General features: G+C 35.5%; 1 protein-coding gene and 1 pseudogene across 3 annotated transcripts; one reads left to right on the top strand and one right to left on the bottom strand.

Moving 5' to 3' along the window:
- The window catches only part of LOC109827049, a 3,336-nt pseudogene extending 614 nt beyond the window's left edge, over positions 1–2,722 (top strand).
- Positions 2,723–14,080: 11,358 nt separating this feature from the next.
- Positions 14,081–19,513, bottom strand: LOC109827045. Of its 3 annotated transcripts, none has more exons than XR_002243323.1 (4): positions 18,074–19,513; positions 15,591–17,105; positions 15,061–15,160; positions 14,081–14,973 (listed from the first exon to the last, which is right to left on the bottom strand). XR_002243323.1 is itself a non-coding variant. In XM_020394012.1 (1 exon), exon 1 carries the CDS (start codon positions 19,352–19,354, stop codon positions 18,188–18,190), a length of 1,167 nt encoding a protein of 388 aa, XP_020249601.1. In that variant the 5' UTR covers positions 19,355–19,513; the 3' UTR covers positions 17,808–18,187. The 3 variants fall into 3 exon arrangements, 1 of the variants encoding a protein (XP_020249601.1); XR_002243324.1 differs by having other exon boundaries at positions 14,081–14,833; XM_020394012.1 differs by lacking the exons at positions 14,081–14,973; positions 15,061–15,160; positions 15,591–17,105 and having other exon boundaries at positions 17,808–19,513.
- Between the last annotated feature and the right edge of the window lie 645 nt (positions 19,514–20,158).

The following is a 20,158-nucleotide window of genomic DNA, read 5'->3' as shown; positions in this document are numbered from 1 at the left end:
TTCTCCATGTATCGTGTTCTTGGCTACTGGTGATTAAGCTCTCCCTAGGGGTAGCAGGTGCAATGGGCTCAATGGTATTAGCATTTTGGATTCCTATATTTGGTCAGTTTGGTTTTTTGATCTTTGGGGGGTGTCCTGACACCTGGAAGGGCTTTTCGATGAGTGCTTTCCACGATTTGTGGCCTGTGATCAAACTGTCCTTGTCTTCTGGTGCGATGGTGTGGTAAGCGCAAAATTTATAAACTAAAGAAAGCCTTCCTGAGCATTCAAAATTATACTAAACCCTCCTGAACAATTGGAAATCTCAAAAACGACATTAACAGGTAGAATAATAAGTTTGGATTATGACAAGTCAAAGTTTGTGACGCAAATTTTGAATGAAGAGCATTAATGTAGGAGAACAAGACATGCGCATTAGGTCACTTTTTTTCTTTTGGACTGACTTACTTTACGCGTAAACATTTGTCATACAAGGTTTTCTAGTAGTTCAGAGGGTTTTGTACCATTCTGAAAGTTCAGGAGGGCTTCACTGAATTATGAAGTTTAGGGGTTCTTTCTTTTGAGATATTTATCCAATTTATGTTTGTAAAATGTGCAGAGTCTATTGTTATTAACCATTGCATTTTTGCAGTTTGGAGGTTTGGTACAATGCTGTACTGGTATTATTAACAGGATACATGAAAAATGCGGAAGTAGAAATTGATGCCCTTTCCATATGGTATTACACAAATGATGTGGTTTCATTAAATTTCTGTTTCAAAACTGACAACTTAGAATTTTTTTTTTAATATATTTCACACTGATTGTGTTACAGCATCAACATAAATGGATGGGCATTGATGATATCTCTTGGTTTCTTGGCTGCTGCAGGGTAATTACCAATCTTTATATGTTTTTATCTTTTTAAATTGTTCATCGTATACAATACTAGATTGGGAGATTTAAGTTCTGTAGATGGATCCATATCGTGCATGGGTATCTCAAAATACAAATAGCCTAAATCCTAGAATTTGAACAAATTAGCAAACGTAGAGTGTTATTACGAAAATATTTTCACCATCATTTTTTTTATGACCCTTATGAAACTTCAATGGAAATTACAGAGTTCGGGTGGCAAACGAACTTGGCGCAGGGAGTGCGAAAGCCGTAAAATTTTCAATCTTGGTGGTGGTGTCTGAATCGTTGTCCATCGGGATTGTTTTCTTTGTTCTATTCCTCGAGTTTCGAAACAGTCTTGCCTACGTATTCACAGAGAATCAAGAAGTAGCCATGGCAGTTGCCGACCTCTCTCCTCTACTGGCGTTCTCAATAATACTCAACAGTATTCAACCTGTTCTTTCTGGTAAATTGTAAAGAGCTTAACTTAATCCAGTTGCAAAAAAAATGTCCACTAATGTGTCTGATGTTGTTTTCCTTCGAATTTTACAGGGGTTGCTGTTGGTTCAGGGTGGCAAAGTTTGGTGGCTTATGTGAATGTGGCATCTTACTACTTGATTGGGGTTCCCCTTGGTGTTGTGCTCGGATATGTGATTGGTTATCAAGTAAAGGTAAAATTAACTGAGTCTGGCAATTTCGACTCATTCTGACAGGTTTACCCGACCCGAACCCACACTGCTAGATGAAGGTCGAACATAAACGGGTATGGACCATAACCTGGTCAACCCGTTTAGACGAAAAATAGTGAATGGATTGGATATAGGTCAAGGCAGTCAATCGGGTTAATCCGGGTTGACCCGATTAAAAAATTAAGGGTTTTTATTAACCCTTTTTCTTATATTAAACTCTAACCTCTATTCTATTCTTATATTAGACCCCCTAAATCTTCATATTCATAATTTACACCCTCAAATCGTTTAAGTTCTCTTAAATAGCATTCCCATTTTTGCATTCTACACCCTCCAAATCTATTAAGTAATTTTAAATAACGTCCTCGTTTCAGACAAATGTGGAAGAGTTGGGAGTGTAAATTACAAGAATCGGGAGCTTAATATATGACTAGGATAGAATTTAGGGCCTACTATGACAAAAACTCTTGAATAAAACTATTTAGGGTTTAAATGAACACCTTGTAGTGATATTATCAAGTTTATAGGTGATTTAATTTTGTAGGGGATATGGATAGGAATGATCGTGGGGACTGCGGTTCAGACTATAGTTCTTATCTTCATCACATGGAGAACAGATTGGCACAAACAGGTAATTTTCTATGATAACATATGTATTTGTTTGATGATTTATATTTTATAGTACAGTACTCAAAATTATGCAATAAAGAAATCTGGATGAAATAGATAAGCAGTCTTGTACTTGAACTCCGTCAAGTGTTGCAGTTTAATGCTTGTATTTCCAACGTATACCCAAATCAGGATAGAGAAGTTTGAATTTCGTATTGAATTTCGTAAACCAACAACCAACATAAAATCTAGTGGGATCATGATATGAAGTATAAGGAGGAAGAAAAGAATAAAATTCATGTAGCCGATCCCATGTTTGGGATAAAGATACTGTTGTTGTTGTGCAATAAAGTTTCCCTTTCCCCTAATAAATGTGCAGGTAAACCAAGCTCAAGCTCGTGTTAATAGGTGGCTGTTGCCCACTTCAGAGGAGAGAATTGGTGGAAGAGAAGCTGCTTGATCTACTAGTGGAAAATAGTGGCATAAATATAATTATAAAAGGATTATTCATTAAAAATATAGCTGATTATGTATGATTATGCACGCAGCAACAAACTTCAACATTGGCAAAAAAACAATGCATATATTTTTGATGGGTCATGTATATTATGAACAAATTGTTGGATTTAAATCTAATTAAATCTATTTGTGGGCACATATGTTATATCAGTGTGTTTTGCTATCTTTCAGTTGACACGTATAAAGTGATCAATCAGGTAATTTGGTCAATGGGTATTTAAATATGTCATGGGCTAAATGTGCGGATACCAGATTGTAATTATAATTTGATGATGGACCAAATTATAAAAGTACAACAACTATAAATAAGGGGTTATGGTTCCTAATATAGGGTTACATTCTCTATTCTCTTAATCTTCATCTAAAGAGATTCTAAATGAGAGACCCTCAAGATTAGAAGATCAAACCCTAATTCAGATCCGTGCAAATCCAAACAATGGATTCAGGTATAAGCTTCCATTCTCATTGTTGTTGTTTATTCTCTTTGAATTAATCATGATTTTATGGATTAGATCTCAGATATTCAGATCTAACAAGTGGTATCAGAGCCACCCGTGATTAATTCTTAGGGGTTTAAGTTTTAAAATTGGGTTTTTTGATCTTAAATCTCTGATTTTTCTCAGAACTGTTCACGAATGAACAGTAAAGTTCCGTGAACGGTAAAGTTTTAAATTTTTTTGGGATCTGGATCAAGAAGTCATCCTTTGTTTTTCCGATTCTGGATCTGGTTTTAAAATAAAATCGAGGAATTTTTTGGATCTATTTTAGTTTGGTCGTCGGTCCCCGTGCTCCTCGCCGGCGAAGTGTCGCTGGCAACCTCGCTCTCGACTCCGACGGCGATGGAGACGTTAGGAAACCCTAAGATTTCGACCTTTAGGTGCGGGAGCAATGGCGGCGGCGGTTTCAGATTAAAACTTCAAGGGGTTCGTGCGCGTGAAAACGTGCGGAAATTAAGGAGGTGATTACCTCAATTTTTTGGCGAGGCTTGAAAGTTTCAAACGAACCATGCGTTCGTTCTTAAGTCGAACCTCACGTTCGTTCTCAAGTCGAACCTTGTGTCCGTTCTCAAGTCGAACATCGCGTTCATTCTCATGTCGAACCCCGCGTTCATCCTCAGACAAGTCTCTTGCTCACTTCAAACGAACCCCGCATTCATTCTCAAACGAACCTTGCGTTCGTTCTATTGTTCTTCTTTTCCATCGGGTGAAAGAAGAAGGCTGCAGACAATTTGAGTTAGGGCACAGCCCACTTAACTCTATTTTGCCCAATTTTAGTATGCTTAATTTAACTAATTAAGCAATGAGGCCCTATTTAAGCTATGGAAATTTAATTTAATTTAATTTAATTTAAATTTAATTTGGTAGTTAATCAATTATTTAATTCAAATATTATGACACTAAGGTATTAAGGTTGTCTCTCACTATAATTGTTTAATTAAAACAAGAAGTTGCCAAAGTAACATCTCTTGTGTAGATTGTTCATGAGGAATGTGAGATGTTTGTGTGTATACTTTCGTGTAAATATTTAATTGACCCAAAGGAAGGTTAATATTTATTTAGACTACATACACATCTGCAATGATAAACGTGTGACAATTATAAGGTTTACATGTGAATAATGAATCGATCCAAAAATAGTTTCATTATTTGACATGAGTTATTGTCAATGTTTGATCATTGCAACAATGTATCACTTACAAGTTAATATTACTGTCCAAAGACTTGATATTAATATTGTGTCAGATATCTTGAGATGAGATTTGTCATTATTTGAATTTTATTAATTATAGTTAATAATGTGAGAATCTTTTGTTTATTTCAGCTAATGCATCTGCTGCAACAATTTATGCTAACATAAACTCAATTCTCATGCTCAATGAGACAAATTTGAAGGTTTGGAAATAGAACATATTAATTGTTCTTGGCTGTATTGTTAGACCCTAGAGGGGGGTGATTAGGGTCTTATGCTAATCTAATCCGATTATATGCCAATAAAAACTAATTAATAAGTTATCCTAGCAAGTATGAAATATAACAACTATATAAGCTAGGATAAGCAATATGAACAATGAGATATATCCTATAAGATGAATATATTTATGCAAGGATATATAAACTAACACAAGATATATCCTATCAAAGAGATATACAATATGATATATGTATATGCAAGGATATAAAACTAACACAAGGGGTAAACAATATGAACTAGATAGTGGATCATATAAATAATGAGCTAATGACAATGGCGATAAGAAATATAAACACAAGTATAAATAAACGCCAAAACAAACAAGCAATATGATCACGGGGTTCGGACCTTCCGTCCTACGTCTCCGCTCCCCACTCCCGGGGAGAAATCCACTATCACAACCGGGTTTTCTACGCTCACCCGAATAACGTTTACACCTCACAGTGTCGGTTTTCAACGCTTACCAATCAATGTCACTCCTCACACTCGGTTTTCTAGTTCACCAAAAACTTCACAACACACTCGGTTTTTTAGCTCACCGAAAACCTTACAATCTCACAATGTAACAAATATAAATTTGTTCTCTACAATAGATGAGAATTCAATTAAGCACAACTCAATGTTACAATCTCTCACAACCCTAATATACTATGTATGCAAATACAATAAGCTCAAGTGGGTGTGTGTAACAATGAGATATAAATAAAAACTTAACTCAATAAGAACTAGCAATAAGATTGATATGAAATACAATAGTAGAAATGCTAGGAAATAGAGTTAAGGAAACTTCTCTATAAACACAAAGAGAGGATGATGAAATGTTGAAGATGAACTCTTCAATAGTTAATGTAAACTCCTCTTTGTAACAGCAAACCCCAAAAACAAACTAAACAAACTTAAACTCGTTTAAAACTTGTTAAAACATTCTCATTCTCTTGGATTCTTGAGAACTGAGATCAATGGGGTATTTATAGCCTCCAAGAACCTCAGCCAAAAACCCCAAACAAAATAACAAAAACAGCCCCAGCAACGGTAACAAAAATAGCCGTTTGAAACAGACCTGACTGAGCGGCGGTCGACCGAAAAAATTCACGGTCGACCGTGATGCAGATCTCAGACTGAGAATCGAGCAGGAACTTCGTCGGTCGACCGATGCGGTCGACCGAAGAAAATATCGAGCTCTCGGTCGACCGGTGCGGTCAACCGACAAACTCTCTGCTGCCCAGAAACAAATGAACAATTGAGCGGTCGACCGCTGCGGTCGACCGAAAACTAATACTACAGAAAAACAGGTTTTAGAGCTGATTTTTGAGACTTTGGAAAATAACTGATATTGAAGTCTATAAACTAATAAGACAGTATTTTCACAAAATTGCATATTCTATGCAATGATTTCAAAAACACAATAGTAAATATGAAATATATGATTTCATATTTATAAACATGAAAACCCAAAACATATGTATGTATATATATAAAACTATATATATGCATAGAAACCAAAACTTATGTGTGTATATATATATATAACTATATATATACGAAGAAACCAATAAATATGTATGTATAGATAATTGAGCTTAGAGTACTTAACACACATAATATAAAATCTAAACTAAGTATACCCAAGCTTGATCTTGATCTTCATTGTAGCTCAACTTGGTACACATGCAGATGAAGCTTGAACTTGATCTTTAACTATGAATTGCAAGGCTTCAACCCGACATTCCACCAACCTCCATTTGATATGATCGTTATGGCGCAATCCATCCATCCTCCAACTACGTTGTTTGTCTATAATAAATAAGAAAACGCAAATACTAGACAAACAACATTAGAAATAAATTATTTGTTAAACATCATCAAAACAAGAAGGCCAACATGCATGGATCTAGACCTTGCATTAAGAAATGAGCAACCCCAACCTCTCAATGCGGATAGCACTTCTTATGTTAAGAAGGAGTATGAGAAGTGGGAGCGTTCAAATCGTATGAGTCTAATGATCATTAAGCGCGGCGTTCCGGAAACCTTCAGGGGCATAGAATCCGAAGGGATTACTAAGGCCAAAGATTTCATTGCAGAAATTGAGAAGCGTTTTACGAAAAATGATAAGGTAGAAACAAGCACGCTTTTAGCTCGCTTGATTTCAATGAAGTATAAGGACAAAGGAAATATCTGGGAGTACATTATGGAAATGTCTCATATTGTTTCGAAACTTAAGGCGCTTAAACTCGATCTTTGTGATGAGTTATTGGTACATTTGGTTTTGTTATCTCTTCCTACACAGTTCAGTCACTTCAATGTCAGTTATAACTGCCAAAAGGAGAAATAGATTCTAAATGAGCTTATTTCATACTATGTGCAAGAAGAAGACAGGTTGAAACAAGATAAGACAGAAAGTGTTCATTTGGCTTATGCCTCTAAGGATAAGAGCAAGAAAAGAAATAATGATAATGAAGCCGCTAAGGGTCCAGTTCAGAAGAAACAACATAAGGATAATCAGAGTTGTTTCTTCTGTAACAAGCCTGGACACGTAAAGAAGGATTGTACCAAATATCACGCCTGGTGTGCTAATAAGGATACGTTCCTTACTTTGGTCTGTTCTAAGGTTAATTTAGCTTTGGTACCTAGAAACACTTGGTGGTTAGACTCTGATGCTACTACTCACATAAGTGTTTCTATGCAGGGTTGCCTGAGCTATCGAAAGCCAAGTGATGTTGAAAGACACATCTTTGTGGGCGACGGTCAATCGATAGATGTGAAAGCAATTGGGCATTTTAGGTTGTTATTAGGAACTGGTTCTTATTTGAACTTAAAAGATATTTTTGTAGTACCATCTTTTAGACGGAATTTGGTTTATGTTTTTGTATTGGACAAATCAGGTTATCATTGTTCATTCGGAAACAGTCAATTCAGTTTATCTTTTAATTCAAATATTGTGGGAACCGGTTACTTGAGTATTTATGATAACCTATATTTGCTTGATATAATTACTTCTTATAATGAATCCTTGCACGTGGAATCACATGGTACTAAACGTAAATTAAATAAGGAGAATTCGGCAACATTATGACATAAGCGCTTGGATCATATATCAAAAGGTAGAGTTGAGCGTCTTGTGTCTGATGGCATTTTGGATTCCCTTGATTTTTCGGACTTCGACGTATGTGTTGAATGTATCAAGGGAAAACAGACCAAAATTAAGAGATTAGGTGCCAAAAGATCTTCAGACGTCTTAGAATTGATACATACAAATATTTGTGGGCCATTCCCTACGACATCTTGGAATGGTCAACAATATTTTATATCATTCATAGACGATTACTCACGTTATAGGTACCTATATCTCATTCAAGAGAAATCTGAGTCTCTGGACATATTCAAAGCCTATAAAGCTAAAGTTGAGAATCAACTCAACAAAAGAATTAAAACCGTTAGATCTGATCGTGGTGGTGAGTACTATAGCAGATATGATGGTTCAGGTGAACAACATTCAGGACCATTTACTAGATACCTAGAGGAATGTGGTATCGTCCCACAGTACACCATGCCGGGTTCATCTAGCATGAATGGTGTAGCTGAAAGACGAAACAGGACTCCTAAGGATATGATAAGAAGTATAATTGCTTATTCTTCTTTACCAGAGTCACTCTGGAGAAAAGCACTAAAGACAACAGCTTACATTCTGAATAGAGTACCAAGTAAAATAGTTGTTAAAATACCTTATGAGTTTTGGACTGGTCGAAAGCCCAGTTTAAAGCATTTATATATTTGGAGATGTCCAGCTGAGGTAAGGTCTTATAGGTCAAATAAAAAAAAATTGGACTCCAAAACAGTTAGCAGTTACTTTATTGGGTATTTTGAACGCTCTAGGAGCTATAAGTTTTATGATCCCATACTCAGGAATATTTTTGAGACGGGAATAATATTTTTTGAGGATGTTGAGTTTTGGGGGGTGGGAGAAATTAATAAGGTTAGAGACATTGATTTTGAGGAGAAATTGACTTCAGGCCCAATCCATACAGTTACTTTTCATAATATTCAGGTTCCTATACCTGCTGTTACTCAAGAAGTAAATCCGGAACCTCAAGATGATAATATTGAACAACTCCCTGTTCCAGAAGAACAAACTCAATAACCTCAAGAACCAGTGTCATTAAGGAGATCCACGAGAGAAAGAAAAAAATGTTATTTCGGATGATTATATTATATTTCTCCAAGAACATGAGGAAAGTAATGGAATGTTGGAAGATGATCCAATCAACTTCTCTCAGGCCATGAAAAGTTCTAACTCTCAACAGTGGATTGATGCCATGAATGAAGAGTACTAGTCTATGCAAGACAATAAAGTTTGGGAACTTGTCCCATTGCCAGAAGGTGCAAAACCAATTGGTTGTAAATGAATTTTTAAAACCAAACGGGATACAAACGGTAATGTGAAGAGGTATAAGGCACGTCTTGTAGCTAAAGGCTTTACTCAAAAGGAAGACATTGATTATACAGAGATTTTCTCTCCGGTTTCATCGAAAGACTCATTCAGAACAATCATGACATTTGTTGCTCATTATGATCTTGAGTTACATCAGATGAATATTAAGACTGCATTTCTTGACGACATTGATGAGATGATTTATATGGTGTAACTAGAAAACTTTGAGTCAGGAGACCCAAAGAATATGATTTGTAAATTAAGGAAATCCATCTATGGACTCAAACAAGTTCTTCGTCAATGGTATTACAAGTTTCAACAAATAATTATCTCGTTCGGTTTTGAGATGAATATTATTGATGACTGTGTATATCACAAGTTCAGTGGAAGTAAGCTTATTTTTCTGGTTCTGTATGTTGATGGCATATTGCTTGCCACTAATGATATAGGCATGTTGCACGAAATCAAGAGATTTCTATCAAAGAATTTTGAGATGAAAGATCTTGGGGACGTCTCTTTTATATTAGGAATCTAGATACATCGAGATCGTTCTCAAGGTATACTTGGATTATCACAAAAGAGCTATATCGATAAAGTACTTAAAAGGTTTGGCATGCAAGACTACAGACCAGGAGACACCCATGTTGCTAAAGGAGACAAGTTCAGTTTCAATCAGTGTCCTAAAGACAACCTTAAAATTCAGGAAATACAGAAGATTCTTTATGCTCCGGCTGTAGGAAGTTTAATGTATGCTTAGGTATGTACGCATCCGGATATTGCGTATATTATTGGGATGTTAGGAAGATACTTAAGCAGCCCTGGTATGGATCATTGGATAGCAGTCAAAAGGGTTATGAGGTATCTCCAGAAAATAAAAGATTATATGCTCACATACAGAAAATCAGAACAGTTAGAGGTCATTGGGTATTCGGACTCTGATTTTGCTGGATGCTAAGATAGCAGAAAATCTATATCAGGCTATATTTATATATTAGCAGGAGGAGCTATATCATGGAAAAATGTTAAACAGACACTCGTAGCTTCCTCCACTATGACAGCAGAATTTATAGCTTGCTATGAGGAATCCAATCAGGAAATATGGTAGCAAAATTTTATCACGGGACTGCGCATTCTAGAAAATATGGAAATACCACTAAGGTTATATTGTGATAATAAATCTACAGTAATGTATTCTAATAACAACATGAGCTCAACTAAATCAAAACATATTGATATTAAGTTCCTAGTTGTGAAAGAAAGGGTACAGAGTGGACAGATATCCATAGAGCACAATGGGACAAACTTCATGATAGCTGATCCTCTTAATAAAGGATTACCACTTAAGGTCTTTCATGAGCATACTGCTCATATGAGTGTGATATTATTTGAGGATATCATGATTTAGTGGGAGTTTGTAATTATGGTGTTTTATGTTAAGTTGTATTGTCTGATCAGAATAAAGTTTTTCAGTTCATACACTCTGGTACATAATGTTGAGGTTGACCTCACTAAAGTTTAAAGTAGGACCAGTTAAAAATAGACATGTACTGATCACATTGCATGTAATTTTTATGCTGCACATCTATGATTGATCTATGTCGTTTGATTATATTGGTATATGTGACCATTGATGAGTCGAGTCACGATAAATGTGACGAAGACTGCTTTGATCCTATATTGATATTGTCAATGGACGAGATTGTTCAGAAGTACCCTTATCTATGATAGCAAATTTTTGAGTTCATAAAGTTATCCACACTTTAAGGAAACATATGATGCCCAAGTGGGAGATTGTTGGATTTAAATCTAATTAAATCTATTTGTGGACACATATGTTATATCAGTGTGTTTTGCTATCTTTCAGTTGACACGCATAAAGTGATCAATCAGGTAATTAGGTCAATGGGTATTTAAATATGTCATGGGCTAAATGTGCAGATACCAGGTTGTAATTATAATTTGATGATGGACCAAATTATAAAAGTACAACAACTATAAATAAGGGATTATGGTAGGGATGGCAAAATGAACCCAAAACCAATTGCCCACCCATACCCACCCGCCAAATGAACCATCCAAACCCACCCATTTAGTTAAATGGGCCATAAATGAGTGGGTATAGTTTCTATTAAAGATAAATGGGTCATTAATGGGTGGGTTATTACCCACCCATTTACCCGTTTAGATGGATATTGTTTTAAAAACACCCTCAAGGCTTAAACAATTACAAATTTTTTTTTCAAAAGTTAAAAATTATAGAAAACACTTAAAATGACTAACAACCCCTTAAAATTTTAAGATTTGCAAAAAACACCCTCAAAGTTTAAAATATTATAAAAACGCCCTCAAGAGTTAAAAATTATAAAAAAAACTATCAAAATTTTCTAACCTCACAGATGACACATGAAATTCAAAAATTACCAACAGCCCCCTGAAATTTTATAATTTGCTAAAACACCCTTAAAAGTTGTAGAAAATGAGAAAAACACTCTCAAGACTTTAAAATTACTAAACAATCTTAGAGTTTTCTAAACTTGCAAATGACATATGAAATCTAAAAAATTTCAATAGTCACCTATAAATTTAAAATTTACAATTAACACCCTCAAAGTTTTAAATTTTTAGAAAAACACCCTGCATAGTTTAGAATTACAAAACCATCCTGAAATTTCAAAACCTACAAATGACACATGAAATCCAAAAATTGCTAGCAACCCCCTGTAAATTTATAATTTACAAAAAGCACCCTCAAAGTTTAAAAATTGCAAAAAACACCCTCAAGAATTCAAAACTACAAAACAATCTTAGAATTTTCTAAAGTTGCAAATGACACATGAAATCTAAAAAATTTCGGTAGTCCCCTATAAATATCAAATTTGCAAGTAACACCCTCAAACTTTTAAAAATTACAAAAAACACCCTCAATGATATATAAATATAAAAAGTAAGCGCTCATAATTCTTCGTCGGCAGGAGATATATGCGTATACGGCCAAGTGTAATTTGTCACATGACCAAAGTAAGGGCTTTTTGTAAATAACCGAGCAGGTAGTAAACTAGACTTGTTACGAGTCCATCTCTTCTTTTGCTCAGCCCCGTCATCATTTGCTTCTTTTCCTCACAATTCTGTCCTAATTTTCTGAAGTAGTCGATTCAATTGAGAAAGAAATATTTATAGAAAACCCCCCTGAAAGTTTGTAGAAAATCTCCTAAAAGTTTGCAGAAAACCCCCTAAAAGTTTGCAAAAAAACCCCCTAAAAGTTTGCAAAAAACCCCCTAAAGTTTTGCAAAAAACCCCTGAAAGTTTGCAAAAAACCCCCTGAAAGTTTGTAAAAAACCCACTGAAAGTTTGCAAAAAACCCCCTAAAAGTTTGCAAAAAACCCCTGAAAGTTTACAGAAAACCCCCTAAAAGTTTGCAGAAAACCCCCTGAAAGTTTGCAGAAAACCCCCTAAAAGTTTGCAGAAAACCCCCTAAAAGTTTGCAAAAAATCCCCTGAAAGTTTGCAGAAAACCCCCTGAAAGTTTGCAGAAAACCCCCTGAAAGTTTGCAGAAAACCCCCTGAAAGTTTGCAGAAAACCACCTGAAAGTTTGCAGAAAACCCCCTGAAAGTTTGCAGAAAACCCCCTGAAAGTTTACAAAAAACCCCTAAAAGTTTATAGAAAACCCCCTGAAAGTTTGCAGAAAACCCCCCTGAAAGTTTGCCAAAAACCCCTAAAAGTTTGCAAGTAGATCTTTGAAACTTACATATATATAGAAACATCATAATCATAACTAAATGGGTTATTGGGTTACCCATGAACCACCCATTTAGTAAATGGGTGGATGAGAACCAACCCATTTAGCAAGTGCTAAATGGGTCATAAATGGTTAAGTGGTCATAAATATGCCCACCCATTTATGACCCAACCAAAACCCAACCAAAACCATCCATTTGTCATCCCTAGATTATGGTCTCTAATCTAGGGTTACATTCTTTATTCTCTTAATCCCCATCTAAAGAGATTCTAAAGGAGAGACCCTCAATATTAAAAGATCAAACCCTAATTTAGATCCGTGCAAATCCAAATAATAGATTCAGGTATAAGCTTCCGCTCTCATTGTTGTTGCTTATTCTCTTTGAATTAATCATGGTTTTATGGATTAGATCTCAGATATTCAGATCTAACACAAAGTGCTTTAGTTTATGCAATTTTTTTCAACTATGGTACTGTGGGCTTAGAATAATGGCACAAAAAGAACAAATAATTTCATGTCCATTAGTTAAATCTGATGTTTATGGTGTACATTGCTAAATGATTCGGAATAAAGAAGAATTATATAAAGGACAAGGAAGAAAAATATATAAACAAAAGAACAATTATATTATTTCTAAAAAATTAAGCATATATCTGGTTGAACTCCTATTCTGAGATGTTCCTCCCCTAAGTTAACACCCATATATATTGTTCACAACATGTGATTTTTTTGTGAGCAAGTTATTATGCTGCACGTTAACCTTTTTAGAATTTATAGCAATTATATAGTTCAATGTGCTTATTGTTACTCTTTGGCAAAAAAAAAAAAATGTTCTACCTTGATCTTGAGCCTAAGACCTGTCTATAGCCATGTTGGCTTAATCTAGATGGAAAAGCAAGGAAGTTAAATGTGCATCTTAGGAATGTTGGTGTTACCTGAGAATGACAGTCTCATTGTGTTGCAACTTCTTTCCTAGCGTAGATTTTGCAAAATTATCGTAAATTATTAAGGGTCTTGTAAAGATAGATAGATGTTCATATTCAGAGCATAACAAACAAAATATACAACTTTTTGGATCCTATCTTAATGAAAACAATTATGTCATTCTCTAAATTACAAAATCGAACTGTACAGTTGTTAAAAAGAAAACAATTTTAAGATTATTATATCAATCACCAAGTTATTTCAATTCTTGGAAATAATAAGCCAGATGATAAATAGCACATTGGTCTCAGAAGATCACAAACACAACATAAAAATTAACAGGACCAATTTTACAAGTGAAAGGTATTGTAATAAGCCGCATAATCATATATCTCAATTCCAATTCAACTTCATCTAAATAAATAAGTTAGAAGTGATGCCACATCAAAACACTTATTCGTTCACCTAAAACAAACTTAGACTTGAATTGTAGGACACTATTATAATCATTCACCAACTTCAAATAAGGTTACCTTTCTGAAGCCGAAGGCAATGCGTGAAGTATCCTCCAGTATGAAGTCCTATACATCAAACCAGCAAAGGATGAAAGAGTCTGGACTCTACTTAACTATGAGTCTTGCACAATTGATGGTCCACCCTCAAATTCCACGAATTCTAATGTAAGCCTCAATCACCTCAGGGACTTGATCCATATACTTGGCCACATACTCATTACAGAACTTGCTCTCAGTCGTTGACAAATCTCGATTGTTCACACATGGATATCTCCTTATCAAACTCTTCGATGATAACAATGCTAAGAACACAACACCACCGGAGGTTCCTCTTCTCCAAACTAAGTCCAAGAAACTCAGGGTTTGCGACCAGAAAACACGACTCCCAGCGAAGTCTCTTGACATAGAAATCTATCATCTGCCTGATCTTCTTATCTGGCAGAAACATGCAAACTGTTTTGCTTGGTGAAGGCTGAGATGATCTCTCCTTCTGACCATCCCGAACTCTTGTACATGTCTGACTTACTCTCCCATGTCAAGGGGGTGGTTGCTGACACCACGTAAACTGCTCGAAGAAAGAGGCACGTTAACGGGTCGAACCCCGAGTTTCTTAACGGATTCAACTGCTGTAGCGAACTTCTTGGTTATCATTTGTTAGAAAAAGGGTGACTAACTTGGCACTTTTTGAACGAGGGACGCCATAAGCTTGTAGGATGCAAACATTGGGCAAGAAATTGATCTCAAGATTGATCGTAAGCAAAAAGAGGGTTACAGTGTAAAGCAACAACTAACCTCTTGTCATTGCTAGTCATAGAGCTGAGCACCTCAAAATTGGGCTTGAGTTCGTTTCGTGCGCTTGTCCTGAGTAAAATTGGGTGCGACCAAGCTAGGCCTGCAAATTCACCAAACTGACATCAACAAAAAAAATCGATCTTTGGGTGTTCTCAACACTGGATTGGAGAACCCTTGGGCTCTTGGTGATGAGTTTTGTCATCTGGGTATTTGTGAAACCGTTTGATTTGAGGAGATTTTAGGACTGAGTCAGCATCCTCAATGGTTTTGAGTTGGAATTTTCGGCAGCAGAGAGGGCGGATTGAGGAGAGAGGCCATATGAGTTTATGAGGTAAGAGATTGTTACTGAAGAATTAGATTGATCCGTGATGGGTTCTTCTAGTGTTTTTGAGATGAATCTGAGATGGGCTGCTGATGGGTTTGATCCTTGAAGAAGAGCGCGTAGGAGTTTCTGATTCTATGAAGCAAACTAAGCATAATCGTCGCAGTAGAAAAAAAATTCGCAATGAAGAGAAATTAGAGGAGCTTACAAAGCATTGAGGTCGCTGAGACTGAGAAGAGGAGCATCAGTTGAAGGAGAAGCAACGTCTACGGCACCTGGCTTTTGGAGCTAAGGGAGGGTTTTTTTTTGAGAGGCCACATTCATTTTATTTCTTCCAGCTTACTCCCACTTTGGTACCAAAAAGTTTACCTTCATTTTCACTTTGATACCCTAAAGTATTGTTTTAACACTTCGATACCTCAAACTTTGAATCCAACGTTTCACTTTGATACATGGAAGTACATTTCAACATTCTGATACTTCGAGGTTTCAAATTTCCCTTCACTTTTGATACCTAGTCTTAGATTTTCTGTTAAAGTTTGCGTCGTGTCTTTAGCATGTGATACATTTAGATTTACTTTACCCCATTGCTAAGCACAACTTAAAATTTAAAAGAAAATATAATGATCTCTTGTTGGGGTTATCAAAGTGATATAAAGTTGAAACTTTGGGGTATACAAATGTTAAAAAAACGTACCAAAGTGATAAAAGATTCAAACTGAAATGAGATTATGAGAATAGAACTTTTATAATCTTATACCACTAGATGAGATCTATTTCACGTGAACTATATATAAACAACATTTTAGATGATTATGAAGTGTATCAGATGAGGCATCTATGAGATCAAAGTTATTAATTTTGTGAAAATTCCAAATCAAACCCCCGAGATTTTAATTCATAATTATCTTCTTCCGTAATTTTTAAGGGTTTTTGATGCATCCCTTGAATCTTTAATATTTTGAAAATTAATCCATATAAATCACAAAAATTGCTATCAAGTCCCCCCATTCTTAAGTTTTAATGTTAGTCCCTAAAACCATTTGATTTGTTCTTAGCTCCTCCAAATCTGATAAATTGTTTCAGATTATTCCCTCCAACCAATAGTAGAAGCAACAATTGGAAAGATAAATTTCTAACAAGTTTTAAGAATTGGGGGACCTAATAGCAATTCCAAGGGTTTGACGGACTTACAAAAATAACTTAAGAATTCAAGGACCTAACAGCAATTTCAATGATTTGAGGGGACTAATTTCAAAACATGAAAGACTTGAAGACTAATGTCAACAAGTTTCTTATTCAGAAGTGAGCAGCAATATGATTTATTAATGCCTTTACCAGCTCATATAAGTTCATACAAGCTTGTTGTCAAGTGCGTGTAAATTATTATAGTGTCGTTTTGTAATTGGAAAAATTATCACATAAACTGATAAGACAATCAATGTGCAACAAAAAAGCCAACTGATTTATTGTTTGATCTTCAACTATCAACATGTACTTGAAAGCCTGTAGCACTTCACGTTTAGCCAAAAACATGCTCATGAGAGTGCAGCGCTCGCATCATATTTCATACTCAACAATTAATTGATGCTAAAAGTTCCAGAAAAATTTCTTAAAACTTTACTTGCATATTTGAAAAAAATAAGATTTATCCATCCAAGCATAACAGGATAAAGTGAATGCTTTTAAATCCTTCGAGTGAACAAAAAACTTCTTCTGAAGCCTGCACAATTGGATTACCAGCTGATCAGCAACATAAACAGAGATGTGCAGAAAACTATACATATGTGATATCCCTTCAATAATGTAAGAATGTAGAAAACCATGAGAATCCACATGTATTTTTTCAAAGGTGACCTACAGACATAAAACCACTAAAACCAATAAAGCTCTTCATGAACATACATGTTATCATCTGAAAGCGAGCTTCCTTTCAAAGTATGAACACAAAATTTCTTGAACTTATGTAGGCTTTTTTGAATGAATTGCTTCAACTAGACTCTTTATAATGTAAGTAATAACAATGTACATACGAATTGCACACCAGAAATTGGATACACAAATCTGCGAGACCAAAAAGCAGCAGTACTGATAACAAGCTTCATACACAGGAAACTCAATATGAAATCAGACACGAAGATATGCGAGCCTTAGTGCGATATGAAAGACATTTGTTCATTGTGTGTAAGCTTGAAAAATTAGACACAAGTTCAGTACATAAAAAAATAATAATTATTCTTTAGTAACTTAAAGAAGGTTATCCCCCTGAAATGCAAAATAGTCTTTACCCCAATATGCATTCTCTACTGCCTTACAAAATCGAACTCTTGAAGTTGCTAAAAAGAAAATTACAATTTTTAGATTATTATATCAATCATCATGGTATTCATAATTCGTGGAATAAATGTTATCTTCCAAACTGAAATAATAAAGAAGATGAAATATATCATATTGCTCTCAAAAGTGCACAAACAAGGCAAACATAACAAGACCAATCTTGCAAGCAAAAGGTGTCCACATTAATAATAAACAACATAATCAGATATCTCAATTTGAAATCAGCAACAAACGGGTGGAGAAAGTTATCTCTGATGCCAAATCAAAACATTTGTTCGACTACATACGACAAGCTTAAGGAGGTAAATTGTAAAACACAAGTAATAATCCTATCCTAACTTCCAATAAGGGTACCTGTATGAAGCCCAAGGCAATTTGTGAAGTATCCTCCAGTATCATCGAGCTATCCACAGAAGAAAGAATTTGGACTCTACCAAGAAGCCGAGAGATATAATAAAGAAGCATACTCTAACATAAAACATCAAATTCCACGAACTCTAAATTACTCTTGTAAGCCTCAATCACCTCAGGGACTTGATCCATATACTTACCCACATACTTATTATAGAACTTGCACTCATTTATCGACAAGTCTCTATGGTTCACATGAGGATATCTCCTTATCAAACTCTTCGACGACAAAACACTAAGAACACAACACCTAGGGAGGACCCTTTTCTCCAAACTATAACCAAGAAACTTAGGATTTGCAGCGAGAAAACACGGCTCCCAATGAAGTTTCTTGACATAGAAATCTACCATTTTCCTGATTTTCTTCTCCGACAGAAGCAAGCAAAACGGTTGCTTGGTGAATGCTGAGATGATCTCTCCTTCTGACCATCCCAAACTCTTGTACACTGCTGACTTACTCTCCCATGTCAAGGGGGTGGTTGCTGACACCACGTAAACTGCTTGAACAAAGAGGCACGTTAACGGGTTGAACCCAAATTTCTTTATGGATTCAACAGTTGTAGCAAACTGCTTGGTTTCGTTCGTTAGAACCCTCGGGTAAAGGGTGATTAACTTGGCAATGTTGGTAGTAGGGACTCCGTATGATTGAAGGGTTCTGACATTGGGCAAGAAATTGGTCTCGAGATCGTTGCTAAACAAACGAGAAGATCGGCGGAAAGCAACAAGTAACTTCTTGTTGTCGCCAAGAATTGAGTTGATAAGCTCAAAATTGGGCTTGATTCTATTTTGTAAGTTTGACCTGAATATAATTGGGTCACAGCAAGCAAGGCTTGCAAATTCAGAGGAAGAGAAACCAGTATCTGTGAAAAAATCGATTTTTGGCTTTAGGGTATTCTCAACATTGGATAGGAGAAGGGCTGGGCTCTTGGTGATGAGTTTTGTGATCTGGGTATCTGTGAAACTGTGGGATTTGAGGAGATTTAGGACTGAATCAGCATTCTTAGTGGTTTTGAGCTGGATTTTTTTGGCAACAGAGAGGGCAGATTGAGGAGAGAGGCCACACGAGTTAGTGAGGTAAGAGATTGTCAATGAAGATTGATCATTTCTTGGTTTTGCTGGGACTTTTGAGATGAATCTGAGATGGGCTGTTGATGGGTTTGATCCTTGTTTATAATGAAACAAGAGTTTGTTGGAATTTCTAATCCTATGGAGAAAACTAAGCATAATTGTTGCAGTATGAATTTTTTTTCCAACTGAAGGTAAATTAGAGAAGCTTACAGAGCACTGATGTCGGTGAGACTGAGAATTGGAACAGTGATTGAAGGAGAAGCAACGTCCATTGGTCCTGGCTTAATTAGGGTTTTGGAAGAAAAAGTGGGGGGTTTCGAGCAGGGATTTTTCGAAATTGATCCCTTACATCTTTCATATTTTGATATTATTCCCCCTAAATCTTCATATTTTTTAATAGTCCCCAAGATTTACGGGACTGATCTTTAAAATTTGAAATTAGCCCCCTATAACTCTTCATATTTTTGAAATAGTCACCCAAATCCTTTAAATGTTTTGAAGTTACTCCCCCATATTTTTCAGCTAAGTGCTAAACTTGATTTCAAAAAACTTATGGTCTTGTTTGGCAAAAGGTTAAGGAGAAGGGATTAAGGAGAAGACTTAATAAAGATAGCACATTTGTTAATCTGAAGGGTTAAAACTTTTAATCCGTTCAGTTAGCTTATCTTAATCATTTTGGCCATTTTTTATGTTTAGGACTAAAGAGGGTAATTGATTAACATATTTTATTATATTTTACATCCTCATTATCTAATCATTTTAATGAATAATTCTACTAATAATAACATTTTAGCTTAGGTTGTACATAAATGAATAAAAGCATGAATAAATATTATTTAATGTAAAAACCCCCAAATTACCTCTCTCTATTTTTTAGAATTTTAGAAGCTCAAAGATCACAACCCATGAAGCCCATGAAGCAAAGAGAAAAGAAAATCAAAGATATGAAGCATGAAGCCT

Source organism: Asparagus officinalis, unplaced genomic scaffold (assembly GCF_001876935.1).
Source record: "Asparagus officinalis unplaced genomic scaffold, Aspof.V1 AsparagusV1_Un8, whole genome shotgun sequence".
Classification (NCBI taxonomy): domain Eukaryota; kingdom Viridiplantae; phylum Streptophyta; class Magnoliopsida; order Asparagales; family Asparagaceae; genus Asparagus; species Asparagus officinalis.
Note: the sequence above shows the minus strand (reverse complement) of the source record. Positions and strands in the feature narration are given on the sequence as shown.